The sequence below is a fragment of the Lissotriton helveticus genome, chromosome 9, assembly GCF_964261635.1.
Source record: "Lissotriton helveticus chromosome 9, aLisHel1.1, whole genome shotgun sequence".
NCBI lineage: Eukaryota > Metazoa > Chordata > Amphibia > Caudata > Salamandridae > Lissotriton > Lissotriton helveticus.
In genome coordinates, this window is record NC_136070.1 from 980,276,694 (window position 1) to 980,303,971 (window position 27,278).

The following is a 27,278-nucleotide window of genomic DNA, read 5'->3' on the forward strand; positions in this document are numbered from 1 at the left end:
AACTACCAAAGTCGTGACCAGTCAAAAGACATTGCACCTGCTGAGGTGTCCTGGCCCGATCACAACCCCAGCAAAAACCTGCTGTCTACGGCTGGGGGCCATCTCCGAGACCCAAAAGTCAGAGACACTCACTGCTGGTTCAATCGGGACGTATAAAGCTAGGACTGCCTTCTCCTCCTCTAATGCCTCGAGATCTGAGCGGCCCCATTGCCTGAGGCGGGAGCACATAAGAGCTGTCCACCAGAACCCCCTTGCATGCAAAGAATGTGCAGCACATCTGGAGGCCGGGCACGGAGGGAGACCCTACTAAGACTGTTTCCACTGCTGCAGAGTAATAACTGTTGTACTGAAACTAAGCGCACATGTATTTGAAGTTGATTAAAAACTGTGTAGTTTAATTCACATCGCTACCGCATAGCCTATAGTAAAGGGTGGCAACCAAAACCAGCGGAGAGCCTGGACAGCCAGAGGGTGAGTGGGAGGCAGAGTGGAAGCCGTACGAGGCACAACACTGGCTGAATAGCGTCCAGAGACATAACATTGCTTTCTATTGATAAGTATAGTATTTCGTTTTAGTGTGCATTAAAGTACTTTCCTTTCTTGTAAAGATACGCGCTTGGTTGGCTATACCGTTCTTGAATTGCTGGGTGTTGAATTCCAAGCTCGAGCATGCCCACACTACCATGAAGCATGACTGCTCGCCATCGCTACTACTGAGAGTCAAATGCGAAAGGGGATGTACTTGGCTCAGTTTGAAGGGCCATAACAGGACAGGTCCCGGAACATCAAAGACAAACAACGTCAACCCTGTGAGAAGTTGGCCTGATGTATGATGTCTCCAATTCTGGGGCCACCTTATATCAGTCCAAACAATCCCTTATGGTGGTGGTTGTAAGTCTACCTTAAAGACAAGCTATCCTAGAGGTAGCATGGACTAAGCAGCCTAAAGGCTTAACTCAAGAGGACATGTGAAGCCAGCTGTTTTACCATATGCAATCCTGTAATATCAAATGAAAGGACAACACACAAGTTATATATTATAAAAATATATGTATTTATTCTCAGAATAATCCCCAATACTCTTTATGAGCAAAGAAGCACAAGCGTTTAAACAAAAGCACAGTATTACATATACAAGTTGCACAATTATGGAGGCGGCCGGTGGCCACTCAAACCATATATCAAAAAAGTGGTATAAGTATCACTAATCGATCAGGGGTAAGGCCTAGGGCCTTGGGAATCGCTGGGACTACACTGGACTAACAGTAGTTAGGACGGGAGTAGCCGCGGGATTCGGGTGCAGTGCTAAAAGCACACGCATGCACCAATGCAAAGTCAATGGTGCGTAAAAGTTATTGAGTTACAGTTTTAAGAGTCTTCCGACTGGACTAGAAGGACAAAACTTTAGACTTAGACACTAGAGGTGTAAACCACTACAGGAGCACCGGGGTTTAAGAGTTACCTCACCCACAGGAAGCGGGTGCACAGGTGCAAAGATGTGTCAAGTTTCGTCACGTAGATCTATGGTGCCTGGAGATGAAGATGCTGCAGGCGTCCAGAAGAGAAGTGTCCGTGTGATCCAAGGGTGGATCGAAGATGTAGAGTACCTGAAAGCAGAGGGGACAGAGTCTGGGTCACTAGCAAATGACCAGGAAGGAACCAGGCAATGTCGGGCGCAATCAGGTGCTTGTCGTGAAGCTTGTCTCCACTGCCACGTGGTCTCTGGGGCACCGAGGATGTCCTGGAGTGAATCACGAGCTGTCACACGAAGGCTCTCGCTGTCGGCGGTGTCGGCTTCCGGATCGGAGTCAACAGGCCTTGGCAAAGGCAACCCACGCAGGATTCGAAGATCGCTTCGGACCAGCAAGGTCTGAGCGGGTGCTCCTTTTCAGGGGAGCGGGGGCCAGTCTGGAGCAACCAGACTAGCAGAGCAAATTCAAAGGTTCGTCGGTACTGGGGCCACTAGCCAACGGGCAAGCGACCGGACCAATGCGTCGAGCAGGAAAATGCAAAAGGGCCCCACGCAGCACTCGAGTGTGGAGGGGTAAGCTTCGGTGCAAAAGCTGCTCGGGGCTGGAGCTTCTCAAACTCCAATGCACAGCTTCGAGGGAGCCTCGGATGCTGCACGGTCAGCGCTTCGTAGTTTTTCCAAGATGGCCGGCCCCACGCTTCAGGTCGCCTCCACGGGTCTCAGCTTTGCAGGGACTGTGGATCGGGCTGTTAGAAGGCAGGCACGCTGGGTCTTGTCGATCTCTGTCGCTCGAGTTCCGGCAGGAACTGCAACAAAGCAAACGTCAAGGTGCTGGATGGTGCCTGTTTGCACAGGGTGGTCACTCCTTGACCACAAGGGAGATTCTTCAGTCTTCCACGTCGAGTGGGATGTCGAAGGGTCCAGAGTTTTGTTTCATAAGTTTCAGTCAGGATAATCTGATGTGCATCTGCACAGCTCCTACTTTTATGTCAAATCAAGGGGCTGGATTACCTTCTAGGTCCCTCCTATGGGTGGGACCCAGGAAGGGGGTGGTTACACCCCTTTCCCTTTGTCCAGTTTCGCGCCAGAGCTGGGGCTGGAGTGCCCCAGAACCGGTTTGACTGGATTTTGCCTGGGACACCTTGTGCGCCCCAGGCAGTGTCTAGTTTCTTTCAACCCTCCCTGCTCCAATCCACTATCTCCTGTCTGGGGTGGTGTAGTACCTCCCTGTGACAGGAAACCCTTTGTTTAGGCCCCCCCTGCCAAGTTTCGGTCAGCAGCAGGAGGTCAGACTTGTGTCGAGGCAGCAGCATCCATTTTGTGATGCTGAGGCTCTGGTTAGGATTAACCGCGTTTAAAGCAAAGTAACATGTCTTCTCCCTCTAGAATGGTGGAATGATACCCCCGTCGCCAGAACTGGCGAGGGGGTAGTATTCCAAAGTGTATGACACCAAACACGACATGTTTTGATAAAGCCAAACCAAAGTTAGCATTAACCGCGAGGATTATAATGCACTTAAGAGTATATGGTATGGCAGTATCACTGGAACAGTAGTAAGGAAATGGTTCTGAACACTGCAGACAGGCACAGCTCATGCGAGAGCACCATCTCACATAAAATCAAGCACTCTGACTCCAGGATTGTAAAGGCCTGCCATAGGAGTGACTTATAGGTGCATATGTGTCCAGATATAGGTTTAGACCTAGGTATACTATATCTAAGCAAGGGGTGAGTACACCACCTTGCCCCAGCTGTGTGAACAGCCAGTTGTGTCAATTTAAGTACTAGCCAGGGGTGGCAAAAGATATGCTGCAGCCCCTGGTAGGCCTTGGATGCATCTATGCCCTGGGCACCTATAGTGCACTGTACAGGGTTTGATAAGGTGTCCAGTACCAAATTGGTGATGTACCTATAGTACATGTCTGTGAATTTAGAGAGAGAACAGCAGGCTGTGGGTCTGATTAGCAGGCCCACAGCCACATTAAGTCGAAAACCAGTGAAGCAAAAAGCAAAAATTGGGGTGACCATAGGATAGCAGACCCTACTCTCCTACACTGTTGAATCCCCCTTAAGCATAGAAGCTGAAGAAATATTTGATAGGCCAAACAGAAATCTCCAACTGACTGAATAGCCTATTCTGGGATTTTATAGTACAGATCCTCGAGTAGTACTTCTTGTAAGAATCAAAACACAATTAGTATTTTGGTTTGAAACACCAAATAAACAACACAAAACATGTAGCAAGACTAAAAGAAGACGTTACTGGCTTGTCCTCGTTTTCCATCATATGTTTTTGAATTTTGAGTGAAGATGCGCTAGAATATCACAGCCCAGGAGTAGGATCTCAAAATAGGATAAAGTTGAGAGAAAATATTTTAACATCTCTATCTGTAGGCAGCGTTTTATGTTTTCCTTTTAGAAAAATAACCATCACTGCAGATCTTTTCAGTCGCCTCCTCATTCTGAACGTGGTCTGAGAGGTCCCCTTGATGTGGGACCCACTGGGACTTCAGATCCCATTGCAGAACCCTCGTGCCACATGGTGTGCTCGACCAGCAGGATACAGGCCATCAGTCTCAGAGTTGAACTCATTGAAATCCAGGACTCATGCTGGTCATAACGTGGTCACCGGTGGAAGAAACAACCGTTCTCCCTCCAGAACTGGTAGCTGCAAATAGGGTAGGTGGAGGCAGCTAGTTTAGGATAGTAGGCACGGCATAAGCGGAACATAGAAAGGGGAAGAGAATAAGAGACATTCTCCCTTTCTGAGGTATAATAACAGCCATTGCTGTTTTTCTGACGTACGTGACCGGGGGGAAATAAAACGCTTTATTTAATGCGTCGGGACGGTGAGGTGTTGTGTCAGAAACATCACCAGGTCGTCATTGAGTCGGACCTCAGTGGGGAATGTGTACCCGTCTATCCTCAGCAGATGGTACAGTGACATGTCAGTCTACTGGTTAATACGTTTATCGTGATTCTTGGTGGACTAACTTGCCCAGGCAATAAAGTCTAGAATTGCAGTTATTTGTGATGATTTTAGCAAATGTGAGATAAACGTACTGAGACATGCCATACATCCTTTGGTAGGAAAGACGCTGTGAGTTGCATTATGCTTTCCAATTGATCCACGGGGCTCCAAGGAGGTTGCACTTTAGGCGAAGCTGCCGTTAGAAGAATCCCCACAAATTGTGGCAGGAACTAGTCTCAGCAACCCAGACGCCCATGAAGTTTGCTTACTAAGCCCTTCAAGTTTCTTTTTCTAGGAATACTGGAGAAGAACAACAGCTTTTTAAACCACTATGAATTTTTGGTGGTTTTGCACGTAGTCAAGGGCAGGGTACACCTTAGCGAGTGGACACCACCCGGGCTACCATCACTGGTCCTGACGAAAACCCTACATTTGCATAAGTGATTGAAACATGTAGACCATTTTTTATTCAAAACACGACGCGTGACACCAACAGCCCACCTAACCAGGCAAAGGTGTCCCATTAATAATTTTTTATCTGTTGCCCAATCACTCCAGAATAAAGTCCTACTAGTGAGTAGTTAATTGGACAACTTTTAATATTCACTTTCAATCTTTCACTTTCCCATATAAAAATTCAAAAAACAAATCCCGTCCACTGTAGTCAGGTGTCGCAGCACACCCGGATGGCACTCGGCTGTCCGGGTGGGACCCCGATGATGAAGCATGTCACCAACTAGGTTGGTGAGTGAGGGGTCTTCTAACAAAGGACAAAATTTGTCCCCTTTTGGCTCATGTGCACCTCTATATTTCCTAGACGGAGGCACTGAGAAGCCTCCTCGGGGTACTCCTCCATTTGTTGTTTATCATTGATCAAGGGTACAAGGAGGATCTATCCTACATAAAGAAAAATACCCTTTATCTCCCTTTTTGTTTTCATAATGTAGCGTGCTACTCGCCAATAAAGCGCTTCAACACCCCGTCAGGGTTACAAGCGCTACATAAATGCAAACCTTTCCCCTTTCTACCCCTCCCCAACCCTTCTCAATCCAAATAACTGACTAACATATCCACCACTCAAATTACTTTCATATATTTCGCTATACTAATTCAACACTAATCCTTATGGGTTCCAGAGTAGCGTGCTACTCGTCAAAAAATGTGCTTCAAACCCCATCAGGGGTAGCAAGCGCCATATAAATACAAACCTCTTTCCCCCTTCTATCCTGCTGCTACCTTTCTCTATCCAAATAACTGAATAACATATCCACCACTCAAATTACTTCATATTTCACTGTACTAATTTTCAACACTAATCTTTTATGGGTTCCGTAGTAGCGTGCTACTCGCCAAAAAAGCGCTTCAACACCCCATCAAGGGTAACAAGCGCTGTATGACGACTGCTAACCTTTCTAGCCTTTCTATCCCTCTGCTATCCTTCTCACTCCAAATAACTGACTAATATCCACCACTCAAATTACTTTCATATTTCACCATACTAATTCACCACTAATACTTTATTGGTTTCCGGAGTAGTGTGCTACTGCCCCCCCCCCCCCCCCCGAAGGCGCTTTAACACTGCATCAGGGGTAACAAGCGCTATATAAATACAAACCTTGCTTCCTCTTCTATCCTTCTGCTATTCTTCCGAATCCAATTAACTGACTAACCTATCCACCACTTTAATTACTTTCATATTTCACTATACTAATTCAACACTAATTCTTTATGGGTTTCGGAGTAGCATGCTACTCGCAGAAAAAGCGCTTTGGCGCCTTGTCAGGAGTAGTAAGCGCTTTATAAATGCAAATACAATACAATAGTGACCAATCTCAATTGAACTGAACTACAACTCCCATAAAGCACTGATTTACTGTATGAAAGCATGGGATAGGAAACTAAGCGTAACCTTACTAGCGTAGACATTGTGAGTCGACAAGGTTTCTTTGCTACTACAGCTCCCCTCACCTAGAGCTCCGCGGCCTCCACCTCCTGTCCCCACCGCCAGAGATGACTCTGCGACCTGTGCTCCTTGAGGGGCAGGCCAGCGGCTCCTCGGTCCTGAATCTATTTATTTTTGTTCTCATAGCTCCTAGCAACCCTCGGAGCGTGACACGTTCTTCGCTGCACCTGCGAGCCCAGACTCTGAGCGCCCACCACGAGTCTTTAAAACTCGAAAACAGATGCTCGAGCTCAGGAGACATTACCAAGGTGGGGACTGGGGACACGTTCAGTATTTTTTGGAGCTACTCTTTCATTCTATTCCTTTAAGTAGCCGCTTTCATTCCGTAACTAAGGCGCTAGGGTAGCATCAAGTCGCCGCAAAGGAGGACGCATATTTTGATTGGATGCTGAACTTGTCAGCTGTTTTCATTGGCTGTGAAACTCTACAGACTGCCCGTAGTTTAATGCTGATTGGTGGAATCTAGAGCGCTCGTCAGTCATTTCCGCTTTTCTTTTATTGTCTGGTTCTAGTAATTATAGTTTATATAGCACTTACTACACCTCACGAGGCGTTGGAAAAGACGAAGTACCGTAACGTCTTTTTAGCGAAGGATATTACTTGTAAAAAAAATTAAAAAAAAAAAATTAACAGGCACAAATCTAAATCTGTGGGGGGATTATAATCACCCACGCAGCTCTGTCGCACAATCAAGATGTTCTTGCGCCAGCCCAACTCTACCTTCGTCATCGCACGCGCCCCTCCTTCTCCCTAGCCGCAGAAAAGCTGTACCGTTCAATCCCTCCCAGTTTAAACACACTGCCTCTTCGGACAGAAAGGATGACTTTGTCTAGAACAGGAAGGAAGTGGATATGAAAGGGCGGGGAAACCAAGAATGGCCTATTTTGATTGGCTGACACAGACACCTTTGTTGGCCGTCTCTCCAATTACAATCTATTCTCTATTATAACCCTCACCCCACCCGTAGCCAATGGGACTGGGAGCGAGTTAAATCGGCTGCCTGGTAGCATCATAGCTGTATGGGTTCTGGCTGATACAGTGGTCACCGGTGGAAGAAACAACCGTTCTCCCTCCGGAACTGGTAGCTGCAAATAGGGTAGGTGGAGGCAGCTAAGTAAGGACAGTAGGCACGGCGTAAGCGGAACATAGAAAGGGGAAGAGGAAAGAGACATGTTCCCTGCTGAGGTGTAATAACAGCCATTGCGGTTCTTTTAATGAATGTGACCCGGTGAAATAAAACCTTTTATTAAATGCGTCAGTAGGGTGAGGTGTTGTTGTTTCAGAAACATCACCAGGTTCTCATTGAGTCGGACTTCAGTGGGGAATGTGTATCCGTCTATCCTCAGCAGATGGTTCAGTGACATGGCAGTCTTCTGGTTAATACGTTTATCGGGATTCGTGGAGGGCTGACCTGCCCAGGCTATAAAGCCTAGAATTTGAAAAAGGGACATGGTGATTGCAGTTATTTATGATGATTTTAGCAAATGTGAGGTAAACGTACTGATGGAGACATGCCATACAGCCCTTGGTAGGAAGGACGCTGTGAGTGGCATTATGCTTTCCAACTGGAAATCGTAAAAAAAAATAAAAAAAATTGAAGTTGTTGGGGTTTATTACTGGGTCAGTTTTTTATTGGTTTTTTTACTGATCCAGAAAAATATGCTTGTACCTGAAGTGGTTGGGAGAGGTTTGGTCTGTTGCAACCTGATGCAAACTTACTGTTGATTTCATGGGACATTAGAATTTTGATTGCTTGAGTAAATCCGTATCGGACGAGCAGGTAGGGTTTGTAAAGGAGTAGAATAACATTTTACATGGCACCCTTTTAAAGCTTGTAAGATCCACAAATGTGCTGAGATTTCTGTAAATTTTGAATAAAACAATATTTGATGTTTTTATTCCAATTCATATCCTATGGTACTGGCTCCTATAAGGAGTCTGTTTAGGCAGTTTTGCCTCCAGTGGTTTTTCCTTCACCTTGACCTCTGTATCTGTGGGCCTCTCATCTGGGAATAGAACTGGGGTCTGTAGTCCTGCACCCCTGTTCGGGTTCCCCCAAAATTGAAAATGGAAAGTTTTGCCACGCAAGCGTCAGCTATTTGTAATTCACTCCAGCTGAATATTCATTTCGTCATGAATCAAATTTGATCCAGTTCTATAAAAGACTGAAGACCTGGATTTTAAAACAAGCTCATTTTCACTTGCCCATCTAGCTCCGTATTTTATCCCATCCCCTTCTAATCTGTTAACTCTGTTTTAGCACCAAGATTAGAACCCTCTGGGTGAACGTGCGCTCTATAATATATTTAACATAACACATTTATGCCTGGCGTTAGCCAAGACCTTTTTTATTTAAATACAATTATATGTATAATTTACCTACTTATAGTGGCTGTCAGCTAGCTTTATCCTCCAGTCTGTTATTCACGTTTTTCTTCTCCCCACTGGAGCATATGGCATGTTGACAGTGGATCAGTCCACTTTAGTCATTGGCTAAATTCACTGTGAATTACTTTTACAAGGATCACACAAAATATACAGTTGTCTCCTTCAGTGCCAGGGACTACTAAGGCGATGTATGTTTTTCGAGGCCCAAAGATATTTTGCTTTTAGGCAACTTTTATTTTTTAGGTTGACAACTTCTCCACCAATAAAGTTTTGCAAAAATCACTACAAAGCCAACAGTCTGACTGTCAACTCCAGAACTATTGACTTTACCAGTGCTTGTTTTTATAGAGAATATTATATTTATATATATATATATATACCTATACCTGTGTAGGCTACATAATGCGTGTTTTGTTGATCCGAAACTAACATTTAATTGTTCACTCAAATGCCTGCCTGTCAATTTGAACCGCTTTAAAACATCAGCCTGCATTTTCACATATATTCTTAAATATAGAGGTTAGACAGGGTCAATAAAACCTCACCCCTTTTCCTCCTAATATCTTGAAATATAAATCTGTGTAGTAAAATGATGCGCTTCCTTGCCTGCTTTTTGCTTAGTGTTCCTACTGGACCAAATATGTTAAAAAGGCTGAAAGAGGATTTTTTAGAAGCAGATAGTCGGAAGCCTTCAGGCCGCTGGTGAAATAGCACTAATCTTATAGAAGTGAGGAAACAGAGTTGTTTTTTAGGGACCTAAATGCGTTTACAGTGCATTCTTCTGTTACTCGAAATAAATAATTGTAAAACATGTTTTCAGTTTCAATCCACGTTAGCAATGTTTGTTAGTAACTTATTTGTGCATGAATTTGTTTGTGAGCTCATACATTTACAGGTGTACTTTTTTTCCCCTCAATTAGAATTTGTTATAAAAATGACGGAGCCGGAGCTGCTGCTGGACTCCAATATCCGTTTATGGGTGGTGCTGCCCATTGTTTTCATAACATTTTTTGTGGGGATGATCAGACATTATGTTTCCATCCTGCTTCAGAGTGACAAGAAACTCACCCAGGAACAAGTATCCGACAGGTAAATTCCCCTGTCAGGTGAGAGAAATTGCATTTCGGGAGCTTTTACATTTCTCACATGCTGACAGTCTAAGTGGCTGAAATGAAAGTCCAAAGTCGGGTTGTTTTCACACGTGAAAAATAACAGGTTCATTAGGCAATGCTTTAATGCATATTCTCATCTAACATGTTGACACATTCAGTTACATTTTTGAAGTCTCTCAATCTATTGAATTTTAATTTTTTTTCCCCAAACCATTTTGTTGTCATTTTGCATTCATATAATAATATCACTGGGTCAGCACATGCTTTATTAGAAACTTTGAAGAACTCTGACTTACAATCTGTAGAAGAAAGCATTTTTCCATTGCCAGATAGAATCAGCAAATCATCAAGAGATAAGCAAAATACTATTTCCTAATGTTCATTTTTCCACGCAGTCCAAAATACTAGATACAAGGATTCAGTTTAAACTTTTTAAAGTGTGGCCATTTAAACAAGCATTTACAATGCAATCGGTCTTGTCTTTGGAACCTTATATGTATTTAGCTATGCAGCACCTTAGCCTGGGTTCTGAAACATCTACTGTTCTTTAACATGGAAGGAAAGTAAGCACCAGTGCGTGACATGCCAGGTATGGGAACACATGGAGAGAAATATTGTCTTTCAGCGGGAAATTGTATAGTCCAAAGCTCTGTTTTTAATATAACTGCAGGGCCTTCTGTGGTCATATCACTGAAAATACAAAATTTGAAAAAAATATTATTGTCTAAGGGTGCTCATGGAAGACAATTCCAATGCTCTGGAATCTAGAGAATGCTAAAGTGATACTGCTACTTTACTGACCTCTGCTGGACGTTTTCTGTCAAGAAAGTTAAATAGAGGCAGTTGCCAGAAAAAATAAAAAAAAGAAAGTCCCTCAGCAGAAAGCAATTCTGGTATTTTACTGACCTCTACTGATCGTTTCCTATCAAGACCGTTAAATAGAGGCAGTTGAACAGAATAAAGGCCCTAAGCAGAAGCAGACCAGTCCTAGGGCTGATCTCCAGAGCCCACAAAGTACATACACATACAAGTATATACACTAAAGTATATACTAAAGTATATCAAAAATCAGAGTCCCTTCTCCTGGGTTCACTATGAATCAGATCTCTTACTATTCATAGGGGTATTAACCCCTTCGACGCTCATGACGAGCTGGGCTCGTCATGAGGTAGCCTCCTGCTACGCTCATGACGAGCCCAGCTCGTCATGAATAATGGGTTTTTGTAAAGAAGAGCACAGGAGGGGAATTTCGCTAGCGCTCATGTGGTTAACTAACGGCGCGAGGGGTTGCAGTGTTACATCAGTTACCAAATTTACACTTTGATGCAAATGGTGCCTAAGAGTATCAACAATGACATGAAACAGTGGTGTTGTATATAAAAATATTGATCAATCATTTATTATAAAACAGAATAAAAACAAATTAGAATAAATAGCGACATGTACAGGATGCCCAATTTATCATAAGATTTTCAAACACAAACAAAAACATACATCATGTTTAAAAGATTGCTATTAAATCACTATACCATCATTTATACAATACATTTGTTAAAAACAGATTTGTCATGGGAACGAAAAAGTGTCGACGCAGCGTTTCGGTGCCTCTTTAATCTGCACCTTCTTCAAGGACTCGTTCACGATTCAGTTATTATACTCCAGGTTCAATTTTCCTGGTGGTATTTCTTATAATTCTAGCTGAGCACGCTTGTTCATGCGCTCGCTATGTTTCCTTGTCTCTTTTCTCTTGTACAAGTGCCTTTGGTTGGGCGTCACTTGTTTTAGGAGAGATTGGGGACACGCTTCAGTTCGGTCCACTTTACTCTTGATCTTTTGAGGGTTAAGGAGGACGCCTCTGGGAGCTACCTTCTGTTAATTTCGTCAACCATTTACTCTGTATGGTCAAAACGAAAATAGCTTGAGTTTATTTTCTTCTCCTTATAAATTCATCTTTGTGGGGCTTTTTTAGCACATTAGCGGTCCACTCTTTAAAAGATAGCTGAACTGCACGGCGTCCTCCTCCTTCCTGGGCTTGTTGTCCAAACAAGCCCAGGAAGGAGGAGGACGCCGTGCAGTTCAGCTATCTTTTAAAGAGTGGACCGCTAATGTGCTAAAAAAGCCCCACAAAGATGAATTTATAAGGAGAAGAAAATAAACTCAAGCTATTTTCGTTTTGACCATACAGAGTAAATGGTTGACGAAATTAACAGAAGGTAGCTCCCAGAGGCGTCCTCCTTAACCCTCAAAAGATCAAGAGTAAAGTGGACCGAACTGAAGCGTGTCCCCAATCTCTCCTAAAACAAGTGACGCCCAACCAAAGGCACTTGTACAAGAGAAAAGAGACAAGGAAACATAGCGAGCGCATGAACAAGCGTGCTCAGCTAGAATTATAAGAAATACCACCAGGAAAATTGAACCTGGAGTATAATAACTGAATCGTGAACGAGTCCTTGAAGAAGGTGCAGATTAAAGAGGCACCGAAACGCTGCGTCGACACTTTTTCGTTCCCATGACAAATCTGTTTTTAACAAATTTATTGTATAAATGATGGTATAGTGATTTAATAGCAATCTTTTAAACATGATGTATGTTTTTGTTTGTGTTTGAAAATCTTATGATAAATTGGGCATCCTGTACATGTCGCTATTTATTCTAATTTGTTTTTATTCTGTTTTATAATAAATGATTGATCAATATTTTTATATACAACACCACTGTTTCATGTCATTGTTGATACTCTTAGGCACCATTTGCATCAAAGTGTAAATTTGGTAACTGATGTAACACTGCAACCCCTCGCGCCGTTAGTTAATACCCCTATGAATAGTAAGAGATCTGATTCATAGTGAACCCAGGAGAAGGGACTCTGATTTTTGATATTGTTGACCCAATCCTTTTCCTGATAGAAAGGGTAGCTCCCAGATAACCTTTTTTCTGTATACTAAAGTATATGCCAGAGGTCTCGAATGCTCGACCTAAAAGGGCTTTATCAGTGAAATGTAAGACAATACTTTGCAGGTTTAAACATTGTCCCTAAAGCATGAACCTATTCTACTTTCACAGCATATGCATTACCTTGCCACCTAGTTGCAGGACTTGTAAAAGCATCTTGTATATGTAAAATAAGTTTTGCACGTCGACCAATCAGCATGGTCCAGGATGCCAGTAATGATATCAACATGAGACTCATAATTCTACACACTTAAGGCAATATCTTAGCTTTTTCCTTCAGGATACCGAAATCAAGCCGATCACGGATATTGTCAATCCGGACGGCGTGCTGGTGCGCTCACAAGCCGAGATCCTCTTAGCGTTCCAACGACACTATACACAAGTGTACGGGACTCCGACCCACTGTTCCCCATTTTCTGTGGATAGTTTTTTACGCCCACTGACGCTACCTACAATATTGGATGTGGACAAGCGCACCCTTGACACCAAGATCAAACCCTCTGACATTACCCAGGCGATTCGTGCCATGTCCCGGAATAAAGCGCCAGGACTGGACGGTTTCCCGCTGGAATACTACTCGACATTCTCTCCCCTAGTGGTCCCCCATCTGTCAAGGGTGTTTGGGGCATCCCTCCATCTGGGGAGGTTACCCCAGTCACTGCGGGAATCTGTGATTGTCACCTTTCCCAAGCCCCACAGAGATCCACTCCACATGGGATCGTACCGCCCCATCACGCTCCTATCGGCCGACTGTAAAATCCTGGGGAAAATTCTAGCTGACCGTTATGCACAGGTCATACGCCCGCTGGTCCACCCTGACCAATGCGGCTTTGTTCCAGGGAGGAACACCTCCCAGAACCTTCGCCGAGTCTTCCATGTACAAGATCAGGTGCGTGGCAGATTTCCCCGCGCCGCCTGCCTCATTATGGACCTGGTGAAGGCATTTGACACCCTCGCCTGGCCCTATCTCTTCTCGGTCTTGCAACGCCTCAATATTGGCCCGACACTTATATAGCATACACACGCCTCTTGTACACCGATTTGACCACGCCGGTCCGTATCGGGAAACGTATATCACCAGCGTTCGAGGTTCGGCGAGGCACGCGACAGGGGTGCCCCCTGTCGCCTCTCTTGTTCGCACTGGCAGTCGAGCCGCTGGCGGTTCGGCTGCGCCTGGAAGGTGCGGAATGGGGCATCCCACTTGCGGACAGCACGCATTGCGTCTCCATGTACGCGGATGATCTCCTCATATACGTCCGTGACATCGAAACGGACTTGACCCCTATAGGGGCGACACTGGAGGAATTTGCGGTTGCCTCGGGACTACAGGTGAACTGGGATAAATCCACAGTCTACCCCTTACACCCGAGCCTGCCCCCCCGGGAAGTCGAGCTCGGAGCGCATAAACTCTCATGGTCCGCGGAAGCCCCCCGATACCTTGGTGTTCACCTGTACCATTCCCCAGCTGACCTCTTCGCAGGGAATCACTGCAAAGCACTTGCCAGTCTGCGCCCGGCGGTTGCCTTCTGGAATAAACTCCCACTAGCCCCAATAGGTCGGATTGCACTGGCTAAAATGATAATGCTTCCCCGACTCCTATACCACTTCACGAATTTACCAGTGGTGCCGCCCAGATCTTTTTTCCGTGACGTTGACTCCCTCCTAGGGATCCTTATCTGGGGCGAGGGCCGACACAGGGTCGCCCTAAAAACCCTCCAACTTCCCACGACGCTGGGAGGGCTCGGAGCTCCGTCCTTCGAGTCATACTTCCTTGCAGCACAGCTCCAGTGGCTGTCGTACTGGACGGCGGACCGTTACCCTCAGGAAACTGTCACCTCGACCGGCAGAATCGCGACCCCGGAACTCACCCGTCTACTGCTCCCGGGCACCAAGCCACGGCGCACATACCTCCTCCAAGTGGCGATAGCGCGCCGGTGCATGATGCGGATCCACCGAATGTCCCCCAATAGACCTCCGTACTCTCCGCTCTTACCACTGATAGGCAGCCCCAGGCAAGACTCCTACTTCACGGCTCCGTGCTTCGCCGAATGGTCGCTCTGTGGCATCACGGATTTGGAGTCGCTCTTTGAGGAAGGCCAGATAAAAACACTTGACCGCCTGACCGCTGAATACGGGCTCCCCCCGGGCCAATTCCTCAGATATCGACAGCTGATTGATGGATACCGACCCCATTTTAACCTTCGTACGGGTGAGCCAGACACGCATCCAGTAATACACACTATCCTACGGATGGGGGTGGGACGCCACTTAGTCACCTGGTTGTATAAATCCATCCGAGAACTCTCACACGCTCCCCTGACGACCTTGCGAACTACGTGGGAGGAGGACATAGGCCGCGCGCTACATGTCTCTGAGTGGACTAAGGCGCTGGAAGCCCCCAAACGAGTCTCTAGGAACGCCCGCTTCAAGAACATCCAATACTATATCCTACACAGGGCGTACCTCACCCCAGCGCGCTTACAGAAATTCTATCCCTCCACGCCATTTCTATGCCCCAGATGCTGCGCCCCTGCCGCAGATTTTCGCCACATGTTTTGGAGCTGCCCCGACCTTCATTCCTTTTGGCGGGCGGTACACGACACCCTGTCGGAACTGACAGGCCTCACCACATTATCCACCTGGGAGTCTAGCGCACTAGGCATCTTTCATGTCCCTAAACGAGTCCCAGTGCATAGACGCTTCGTGTCCTTAGCGCTCCTGTTAGCGAACAGATGCATAGCCATGCGCTGGCGATCCCCGGAGGGTCCCCCTATAGCAGCCTGGACGGGGGCGGTCGGTAAATGGGCGGCGGCGGAAGAGGATGCTCTTAGAGAGGAAGAAGCCAGGGGCGCGCGTAAATTTCCCATATCCATGGAATGGGCCATGCTCCTCCACAGCTTCCGACAGTCCACAAGTGTAAGTGATCCGCCTACCCCTTCCCCTCCCCTCCCAGCCCGAGAAGACCAATAGCATCTACCCGATGTCTCCCCCCCCTCCCCCAGAGCAGGCTCCTGATTGCCTACTCACCCCTCTGGACTGCAGGCCGATTAACTCCTTGGGTTCCCCCCCCCCCCCCCCCCCCTGACGCCCGTCACCGGTATCCCCCTACTTTGACCATGCTAGCGCCCACATGCTTCCCTCCCACGGTTTTGTCCCCCCCTGTTCTCTGGTAGCACCGTTCACGGACAGTAAAGGCCCTGATCCAACGCCCTTGAGACGGGAATTTACGTACCTGTTATCATCCACTGTCCTCTTGGCTATGCAGGTTCACTGTCTCCCGACCAGCAGACATAGTTGTACGATCTGCACAGATTAATTGAGGAATTGTATATTTGCACCAGTTGTATAAACCGAAAAACGTTGCACGCATGGCTGAATGTTGAGGCCACGTCAGCTGATAATTTCTACTGTATCCATTTACTTTGATGCAACAATAAAACAAATTTAAAAAAAAAAAAAAATCTTAGCTTTTTCCTTAATTGGGTTCCAAAGCTTGAGATTGTCTGGATCAGAGAAGTAGTAAGATGGCTTGTCAGTGAAAATCAGTTGTACTGGTCATATAAGAATAACTCCAAAATGTATTGAATCTATGACTGTCTTTTCTTCCTTATTTTAACCATCCACTGGGCCACGATGTTGACAGTAATTCTTTCTTAAGACCCTGAAACGCAGAAGGAGAATTACTCCTTCTTATGCTACTGGCATTTGAGCCGCTTTGCAGTGAGTTTTTCAAAACTGCATAACATGGTTTAGCCACTAAGCCCTAAGATGAAAATTTAGGCAATGCATCCAACATTTAAGACACTTCCAGCTATAATTTCTGACGATTAAGGGGAAAGCTAGACCTCTCTCTAGGCTAACTTAAAATCCTTTTTCTAATTTTGATAATACTGAAAGGCCAGAAGCTCACAATCACTCGGTGCAGCTTTTGAAACACAAGAGGGGCCAAAAAGTAAACGAAAAATAGACCTACGGTGGCAGCATTATATGTCCTGGGAACAAAACATGAATGTGTCACACCAGCTCCAAAAGATCAATATCTTTGATGAAAGCTCTTTTTATCACTGTGCTGAAAGCTGTTCAATGGCCTTGAGTCGAAAGATTTTCAAAGCTGGCACTGATACAGATTGTTTGGCCTCAATCATTGCAGAAAATTCCTTGATACCTGACCACGTCAATGTTGGACAAAAATGTGAAGACATTGGGTCAGTCAGTCAAGTACTTTTATTCGATAACTTAAAATCATAAAAAGACACAGGTACAATTATTACACATATCTGTAAATCCAGCAAACCTTACATTAACAATTTCACACATTCAAAAAGCATTAAAATGTCATTTTAAATCCATCTCAGTATGGTTACTATACTTAAACAATTCCATACACGATATACAATAACATTTTCTAATAGCTCCTTCTTAAATAAATAATCCACACTTATATTCATTAACTGACTACGGCCCCCGTATGACCTACTCTTTTCTTCAATTTGTTAATCCGCTCTGCGGCCACTAGAAAATTTGCGATATGAAACGTGATCCGCGCACTACTCAACAGTTGTAAATAAAGAAGTGCCGGCCTGACCTGCACAAACCCCGCTTCCCTTAACACAGGTAACAGATACTTTTTCCTAATGTCTGCGTAAAATTCGCAAAACATAGCAAAATGTAGGGTATCTTGTAAGGAAAAATTGTCGCACTTACAAGGGTCGGCATTATCTGGTGTTCCCCATTTAGGGAAATCTCCCAAAGTGAGGTGAATTATGTTAAATCGAAATCTTGTTAGCAGGTACCGATGGAAAGGGCGATTTACTAACTTCAAATAAGGGCTCAATACCAGGTGAGCTCATTAAGCCAAAGTTCACTCTTACCATAGTTTTTCTCAGCTCTAGTTCCTCCCTTTCGGATGTGAGAACGTTTACCATGGCAGTTTTCATTGAAACTACATCTTCTTTCTTTATAGTTTCAGGGGCCAAAAAAAGCCCAGGCCGTCCTAGTTTTTTAAATGTAGTATCAATGTATGCCAGCCACGGAATTTTACCAGCATTATCTAGAGCTAAACAGTCCCTTATGATCATATGGTTCAATGAGATCTCCGGGTTAAGCCAGGTCTTAAGCCAACATGTCAGCGGGGCTATTTTCAGTGTGTCAGATACATAACCGAGCCCCAACTCCGTGTGGATAGAAAAAGTAGGGGTAGACTGTGGTACAGATAATAAGGTTCTTAGAAATTTATTTTCTACCACTGGTATATGGTGAGCTGTACCCCCAAATCTCTGAACCATACGTCGCTATAGCTAGACACTTGGCCTTATACACCTTCAGTATAGCTTCCATAGGTCTAGCCCCTAATCGTTTTGTAAAGCCCATAAGGGCAGAGGTAGTTCTAGCAAATACATTTCTTTTATGTTTCAGTTGTGGAACCCAGGACACTTTATCATCAAATAGGAGCCCTAGATAGGTAAAAATGGGGACCCTTTTAACCTCGTCTCTACCACAAAAAAAGGTTTTCATTTTTTTCTTTCTGCTTTGTTCCCCCACTATCATTACATGGGATTTTTTTGTGTTTATTTTCAGATCTAGTGACTCCATGAATTTGCCGAATTTATCCAACAATTTATTTAGACCAACACCAGTGCGAGACAATAAAACAGCGTCATCCGCGTAAAGGAGAACTGGGACAGCAGTCTCTCCTGCACGCGGGACGTCTAGTGTAGCACCCTTCAGGGCAGGTTCTAATGCATTTATGTAAAGCGTAAAAAGGAGGGGTGCCAATATGCACCCCTGCCTAACCCCTCTTTCTGAATTAAAATACTAGTGCATCTCCCTTCCTGGGTGACTCTAACGGTGGCTAGTAGGGTGAGACAACTGCAGTTTCAAACACAGACAAAACTAACATCTGAGAAATTAGAACATACATAAAAACATACGCAAATAGACCAGGTGCAAAGTCTGCATCTGTTTAGGAACAGCCCTCTTACACGTTACATTAAGAGTCATCAGTGGACTCAAATACCATGGCTCAGCATGTACTGTTGCAGGAACACCAAGATAATACGCTGGATCCCATATATAAAATCAGATTACTCTTTTGTGTGTTAGCAATCCTATTCACTATTCCCCACCAGTGGGTTCTTACACTTTTGTACTGCAAAGAGTGGAGCAGTCGTACAGAGTGATTTAAAGGTATATACATCTCCCGTCTTGTGCTGTATACATGTTCTCCTTTGCAGAAGATACAATAACCGTTCCACTCAATTTTCTCATTGGCTTAGGTAGGATCAAACACAAAACACAGCACCCTCACTGATATCTCAAGTAAAGATCACATTTCGGCCTGATTTTCAGAATCCAGCCTACATTAGCACCCTGGCAGTACCAGGTTACATGACCAGAGCTCCAGCAGAGTTTGTGAACTCCAGCATTGCACAGCGATTCGGTTCAGATAAGGAGAGCAAGTAACTAGATACAGTAGGAAAGGAAGGGTGAGGCAGCAGCAACGCACAGAGGTGTATTGCACATTTCATAGTAATGCGTAAATTATACATAAAATTATTCCATACAGCAGTTAAGTAACACCGTACTTTTTTTTGTTTTTTAGCCAAATTCTGATTCGAAGTCGTGTACTCCGAGAAAATGGAAAATATATTCCAAAACAGGTTGGTACAGTTGTTGTTTTACTACCAGTTTTATGTGATGAAATGTGATTAAACTATGAACATTGTATACAGTGCTATAATATATGTGTTTTTAACTTCGCTAGTGTAAATTACCTGAGGAAGTAGAATACATTTCTACATTCTCAGTTCAATTTCAAGGCTGATTCTTGGAACCCGGATTTACTCTATGGAGAATTTGCATATGTATGTGTACATTAGCTTTGGTAATGAATTAATGAAAAATTATATGCACGAGTTCTTAACATACATTGCAATTGTGGTGAGCTGCCTGATCACTAAAATTCCTACAAAGAAGTGTGAGCCATCTGTCAATGAGTGACTACTGTAAAATGAGACACCTCATAGTTATCTGTTTGAGAAAGACCTCTTGTGGACGATACTAAAAACCTAGTGGGCTTAAATCTCATCTGTTGCTTCAAATCGGTTGTCTTTATTGTCCCTGTCATTTGCTTGATTTGATGTCTTGCCATCCTCTTTGTGTTTGTTCCACATAGCGTCTTTACCATCCTTTTGGTTGGATGACTTGTATTCTTCAGCTGCACACTTTTTTTTTCAGTACTCCATGATAATATACACATTTTCTACCTCTCTCCCCCTCTAAACATAAACCAAAACATATATTTTCTGGACATCCAGAAAGAAAATATAGATACTACTAATGACACAGAGACAAGCATTCTGCTTCACATTTCTTTATTTCTCATCAGCAGCAAATAATAAACATAAAAAATATAATATACAACTCCCATGAGTTTGTAGTGACCACTGTAAACATAGAATAATTATCACAGTTTATCTGTCAGCATCCTTGTCGCCCCATAACTGCCCTGACAAGCAGCTCCATCTCCTCTTTCCTTTGTTATGACGAGCTCACCAGGAAGCCTTTCTTCTAACTTGCATTCATCAACATGAACATTCTAAGGGAAACAATACTTCTTGTAAATGTTTCAAACTAAAGCCTCATTCAGTTTTTTTCCAATCTTCTAAAAACAAACCAATAATCCTAAACTTTAGGCAGGGTAAATAATAATTTAAAAAAATAATAGCCATCAGTACAATACTTGATTTTTTTGTCTCCAACAATCTCATACAGCATTGTTAGGTAATATAACGACATGAAAACATTGGATTACACAATCAATAAAATTCATATAACATCAGAAATCTCTATACACAATCAAAATTCCCTTGGTGGAATAATTCTCTCCTTTATGTCTTTAGTAGAATTTATACTTTCTTGAACATTGTCCTGAACATTTTAATTCTGTTGTATGACACAGAGGCTCATAGTCTGGCTCTGGTAAAGATTCTCTATCTCCTTTCTCACCGGACCCTCAATACTTGTAACATAGAATTCCTTGAAAAGTTTGACTCGGGACTAAACCGCAGCTCTCAAAATGTCTTCCAATCACATGCCTACCTAGAACACTTTGGAGCCCATCACCCCTTTGGTAGAGGGTGCCCAAATTACCCGATAGTTGAATAATCTAATCTATTTTAGGCATCTTGCAAGATGCTAGTTGCCACCACTAGCTGTTGGGGTATCAAAGCACTATTTTGGGATATTCTAGCTTCATATTCTTTCAGTCAGCTTACCACACACAGATAACCCTTTAGCAGAAAAGCAGGATACAACACCAATCTGCAATTAGTCTTTATCCTTCTTGAAACAACAAAAGTAACTCCTTTTGAAGTTAACCCCTTCGCCGCTGGGCTAATTCCCCTGCGGCGCTGGGGGGAGGGGGGTGTGCACAGCGCCAAGGTGCTTGTGGCAAGCTCAGCTCATCACGCTGCACGGTGGCGCTGTGCTCATGACGATCTGAGCTCGTCATGACCACGCCCATTTTTCAGAACATTCAGCACAGCGGGGGAATTAGCCCTGCGTATGAACGCCGCGCATGTCATGACGAGTTCAGCTCGTCATCAGCACAGCGCAACCGTGCCTCATGACGAGCTGAGCTCATCATGAGCACGGAAGGGGTTAAGGACAATCCATTTATATCCAGTACTCTTGCGTCAGATACACATTTACATGACACTAAACAGCTTACCTGATGTATTTATCAATAATAATCTTGAAATAATTGACATTTTTAGTAGTTTTCTTTTAATGTTGTAGTAGAGGAGAATGAGATTTTTGTTTCAGGACAATTTGCAATATAACCGCTTTAATAGCTTTTTAATGGTGATGTTGATGGAAATGCTTAGGTGATTGTTGCATGTTTTGTAGGTGTTTAGGGTATGCACTCCCTTGTCTTTTGTCCTGAAGAGGAGTGAAGGATTAGGCCGAAACGCGTCAACAGTCTATCTGTGAAAGGTCCTTCCAGTAAAGAGAAGAAAAACATTAATTACATTATACTAAGGAATAATACCACAAAGCTAAATTAGTCTTTGTGGAACAAATTGGTGGATTCACTCTCAAGGGAACTTTGGACACTTTATAGAATTTGTAGCCATATCCCCTAAGAACATAGTGCATTGCAAGGGATGCTTAATGCATTTCAGATGGTTTTATGTTTTGTGTGAATAAAAATAAAATGAGTAATGAACTTTCAAAGGTATCTATTGATGGTCCCAGAGATGAGTCTGAATGCAAAAGCAATGGTGTAAAGAGATGTATATTGAATATGTCTCACGCATAAATGTGTATTGCAAATAGTGACTGTTTGGCATTATTTGTGGAGTAAAGTGCAGTAATTTATTTCTGCATGAAACCCTTGTTGATCAACATTGTACATGTACCCAGTGTTTTATAGGGTTATTCAAGTGCCCCCAGAAAACTTCCTGTGTCCTCCACAAAGGCTCTCAAAACCCTCTTAAAGCCCCAGGCCAGGGATAAATCACAATCCTCTGGCTCTACTTCAATAGGCTCTGGCCCCTGGCCCATGGATGCTCTCCTGTTTGAACTAGCCCTTGAATTTCAGGTTCAGAATTGCCAGATTCTCAATATTGATGTGTATTCCCTAATAGGCCACAACGCTGCAGCTCAGTTAAGCTTTGGGACAGGCGTAGAACATAGGCACTGTCCAGCTGATGGCAACGTGGACAAGTTATACAGGGGGCAGGGGTATCCAGATAACTTTCAAAGTTATCAATAAAAGGAAAGAGAAAGCATGTTGATTAAATTGCATGGGCTGCACTATGACAGCCTGGAAATGACAACCTATACGGCTGAAATACACAACAAGGGTTAAAGCAGTCTTGTGCAACAACCCGACTACTCAACAAGCACAATGTTATTCCCTAAAAGCCATGATACTCTCAAGGAGTTAAAGGTACTTAACTCACTAACGATGTACAAAGAAGAGACAAGATTGAGCTGTTTCAGTCAGTTGTGGATCGGCAAGAATACTGATTCGTGGACTGTGTGATATTTCTTTTGGTGGACTGTGCGATATTTCTTCTATGTTTATTATGTGTATATTACTCACTGCAGAGTCATGGGAGATGTCGTGCATAGTTATTATGTTGATTCTTTGCTACTGCCTGGAGGTGAAGAAAAGCCCAGCAGAATACAGAGTTCTGTGTCATGTAATAGAATAAAAAAAAAATATTTAGTATTCCAAATGTTCTCAGCCATCTTGGATCGGACAATAAAAAACATGGTACCTGTGTCATTCCCTACGCGCATGTGTGTGCGGTTATGCATGTATGAGCAAACCTATTTATGTATGCATTCACCTGTAGTATGACTCAGCTGCTTCATTGCGCACTTCATTTAGGTCAAAGCCTACCAGCCAATGAAGCTGTCTAGTTTGCTAAAGACATTTTGGGGACATTCAGAAGAGCGACCTAGGAATGCATTCCGCCTGCTGCTTACCATTGGCTTTTTGGTCTGTAACTCACATTTTCTGGCTTTCTATTTGCTGGCTTTATTTGCTCTAGGCTGGCCAGCTTGAGTTTGTCCCTCCTGTTGCCCAGCCTTATTTTTTGTATTCTTCCATGAACTCACTTTCTGTAAACAGGCCTTTGCATCTTGTTCTTCTCTTGTCACATTTACTGTGCATTCAAGACTGAGGTCAAATGTCAAGCTCTCTCTTCCGAGGGAGCGTTGTATTTGGTATTTATAGAGCTCATATATCACCACAAAGGTCTCATAGCGCTTGCTAGTACTTAGGACAGGCAGAAACCGCGACCGCTAGAATAGCCAGGTTTTGAGAAGTCTAAGGTACTTCTTGTTATCTGTTTCCAAGCGAAGGGATAAAGGCCGTTTATTCCAAGTTTCGGGTGCTACCCAGGAGAAGGATCTACCACCATTTCTGATGGTGCGGACCTTCGGCACTGTCAGAAGGTATTCGCTATTGGACCTAAGGGTTCTTGCCTGTTGGTGTATAGAGAGTTTTTTCGCTAGGTAATGAGGTCCTTTGTTATTAAGCGTCTTATGCACCAGACAGCAAAGTTTGAAATGGATCCTCTTTTTGATTGGAAGCCAGTGAAGGGTCCTTAGACTGGGTGCAGAAGGAGAACGCTGGGGCAGATTAAGGACTAATCTGGCCGCTGTATTCTGCATGACCTGGAGCTTGGCCAGTAGTTCTACATTAGTAGAGGAAAGAAGAGAGTTACCATAGTCTAGGCGACTAATAATTAGTCACTGTACTAGGGGCATGCGGGAGGAAAGTGGGATCCACTTTAATATTTTTCTGAGACTGTGCATAAGTCCGTAGCAAATGCGGACCAGATTGTTGATGTTATCTGACATAGAAAGTTTGGAGTTTAGAATTACACCAAGGTTGCGCGCAGCTGTCTTGGGTGGAGACATGGTCCTAGGATAGGGGGCCATCAGTCGTTGCTCCATAGTTTGGCTGTGTCCCCAAAGAGCAGAATCTCTGTTTTGTTGGCATTAAGGAGAAGGTGGTTGTTCGTCATCCAGTTGTTTATGGCTATCATACAGATTTTGAAATGCTTTTTGGTCTTGGGGACATCAGATCCCATGGTGATTAACAGCTGAGTATCATCTGCATAAGACACTGTTTGAAACCCAAAGGATTTAATACGTTTCGCTAAGGGTGACACGTACAGGTTGAACAACGTAGGGCTCAAGATGGAACCCTGTGGGACACCTTTGTCAATAGATTGGCTATCCGAGGAGAAATCTCCTATTTGAACTTTAGAGGAGAGGTCCATCAGATAGCTCCTGAGCCAGTTCAGGGCTGTGCCTTCGACACCAGATACGCACAGGCGATCAAGAAGGATGCCATGCGAGATGGTGTCGAAGGCAGCCAACAGGTCAAGTAAGACCAGTATAGCTGATTGTCTGGCGTCCAAGGAAAGTCTGATATTGCCGACCATTTCGAGTAGGGCCGTTTCGGTCCTGATTGGGAGGGATCCAGTAGTTTATTATTTTCCAGGTGATAGGTAAGTTGGCTATTAACCAAAGACTCCAGAATTTTGCCAAAGAATGGTAAAAGGGTTATTGGTCGGTAATTGGATAGCTGCTTGGGATCAGCAGAAGGCTTTTTTAAAATGGGTCTGATAATGGCCTCTTTCTAGAAGGTGGGGACCATAGACTGCGACAGGTAGTTATTGAATAATGCAGTAAGGTAGGGGAGGAGAACAGGGCCAATTTTGGATAGGACTTGTGCAGAGGCGGGATCGGTAGGTGAACCTGATTTAATACGATTAAGAGTGGACAGTACTTCGTCCTCTGAAACTGTACGGAAGTCAGTGAGGGGGACAGTATGTAGAGATAGGGAGTCAAAATTACTCCCACTAGGTATGATGTCGGATGATTAGGGAAATAGCTTGTGAATATCATTAATCTTTTTGACAAAGAAGGTGGAAAGGGAATTCACAGACTCCTGGGAAGCAATTTGCGGTTGTTGACAGGAGGGAGGGTTGGTGAATTCCTTGACGATATTGCAAAGTTCCTTCTGTGGATTAGCTGCAAGGGTGATTCTATTGCCTAAGTATTCTTTTTTGGCCTCGGCTATATGATTCATGTATAGCCGATGAGTAGTTTTATAGTGCTGTTTGTCACTACTATCTTTAGAGCGCCTCCACTTACGTTCAAACTTCCTGACGACAAGTTTGTCAATCTTAAGTTTAGGGGAGAACCAGGGGGAGAGTTTAATGGGGCATTTGGTTTGTTTCTTGGGGGCAATGAGATCAAGAGTAGTGGGGATGCAAGATCGAGACCTCTGGCGGCATGATTGGGATTGGCCAGTTCAGACAGAGAGGTGGTGGAGAAGTTGGCAGCAAAGGACTCTGGATTGATCTTGTTCCAAGGCCGACTTAATTTGATTTTATTCAAGGATGGGGGTACACTTAATGAATCTTGCAGGCGGAACCTTATCACATTATGGTCCGACCATAGAATAGGGAAAGGTAGGTCGATTTCTAGTAGGGGGGAATTGGTCAAGAGTAAATCCAGAGTATGTCCTGCCGAGTGAGTAGGGCCCACGACTTGTTGAGAGAGTCCTAAGGTGTTAAGACTGTTTATAAGGTCACTTGAGTGAGGGTTGGATAGAAGCTCCGCATGGAAGTTAAAGTCCCCTACTAAGAGGAAATTGTGTGCAGCCAGGACATGCAATAGCCTCTATAAGATTTGTGTTTATTTTCCTTTCTTTGACTTCAAAGTGAGTGGCGTTATGTGACAATCCTGCTGAGTATCCATGTAAGAGGAGAGGGTGTAGGTTGTGTTTTTTAAGGCCTCGCTTCGGCAGCGCATGTGATCTCTCTTCAAGCCATGCTCTATCTAGAATATGGGCTTGAAGCCCCTCCCCTCATTTCTATTGGCTTCTCTTACAGTCCTTTGTAAATACCAGCTTTTGATTGGTGAATTAGCTTACTAGTTCATCCTTTTCAAATTTTGTAACCTCCCATAAGGACTACCCCTGTTACATGGGCTCTAACGCTGCATGTTATTTATTAGACTTGTGAGCACTATTTTTTTGTAGCTGTCCCCGAGCAGCACTCGTGCGCAGCTGATGGCTGCTTTTCCTTTCTTCATTGTGCTCACCTCCAAACTTCAAAATCAGCCGTTCTCATGCTCTCATTGTTTCCCCCTCCTGGTTCACGTTAAAAGCTCTACCTTCACCCTCTGAGCACAAACGCAGCGTTTCCCTCCCCTACTCTTTGTGTGTGCATCGAGTGAGCTCCACTAATGGCTGCATTCTTCACTGGGAGTCCCATCCACCTCTCAAGTCCCTGTGACAGGAATCGCTGCCCTTGCTGCTATCTATCACATATTCAAATCCACGCAGCTTGTTCAATAGTTTTCGCTACTTGTTTGGGTGGGGGCAGTCTGCAACTCCTGTCACGGGGGACGGGGCGTACTATTGCCGGGTGTGTCAGAGGCGGTTTGCTCTTAGCTCCAGGCGTTGTGATCTTCTTTATCTATGCAAGGAGTACAAAGTTGGCGGCTGTAGGGCTCAGTTTATCCCACCCCCAGCCGCCTAGCTGTGGTACACGCAGCACGCACCAACAGAAGCAAGGGATATGCATGCATGCTGTCACAGCAGCCTGGCCTCCAATTCTGTCTGTTTATGTTTGGAGCTTGGGTAACCTGCTTTTCAGGCTGCTTTAACCTAACGCTGGTGACTTCAGAGGATCCATACTACGTAACATGGTGTGTTTCCAGCTACAAGCAACAAATGTGGCCAGCCGTCTCGTGATCTTCACAACCTTTTGCGTTAATCTGCTTTTCAAACACCCTGACAACCAGCTCATCCTTGGATCAAAATGGTAGCGTCTTCCTAGACTACAGCAGGCCATGAGCACAAGTTAGTATTACTATGTTTC

General features: G+C 44.3%; 2 protein-coding genes across 3 annotated transcripts in view; one reads left to right on the forward strand and one right to left on the reverse strand.

The window, feature by feature from the left end:
- Positions 1-7,219, reverse strand: part of FANCD2OS (FANCD2 opposite strand) — a 54,233-nt gene extending 47,014 nt beyond the window's left edge. Inside the window, exon 1 of one of the 2 annotated variants that reach the window (XM_078662254.1) lies at positions 7,127-7,219. The gene's annotated coding sequence lies outside the window, so the exon portion shown is untranslated. Of the gene's footprint in view, positions 1-6,411; positions 6,661-7,126 lie in introns of those variants that run through there. The other variant, XM_078662255.1, reaches the window with a different exon arrangement.
- A 147-nt stretch (positions 7,220-7,366) lies between these two features.
- Positions 7,367-27,278, forward strand: part of EMC3 (ER membrane protein complex subunit 3) — a 93,045-nt gene continuing 73,133 nt past the window's right edge. The window contains exons 1-3 of the mRNA XM_078662256.1: positions 7,367-7,502; positions 9,715-9,883; positions 19,460-19,517. Of these exons, the coding sequence (XP_078518382.1) occupies positions 9,729-9,883; positions 19,460-19,517 (213 nt within the window). The 5' untranslated portion in view covers positions 7,367-7,502; positions 9,715-9,728. The remainder of the gene's footprint in view (positions 7,503-9,714; positions 9,884-19,459; positions 19,518-27,278) is intronic.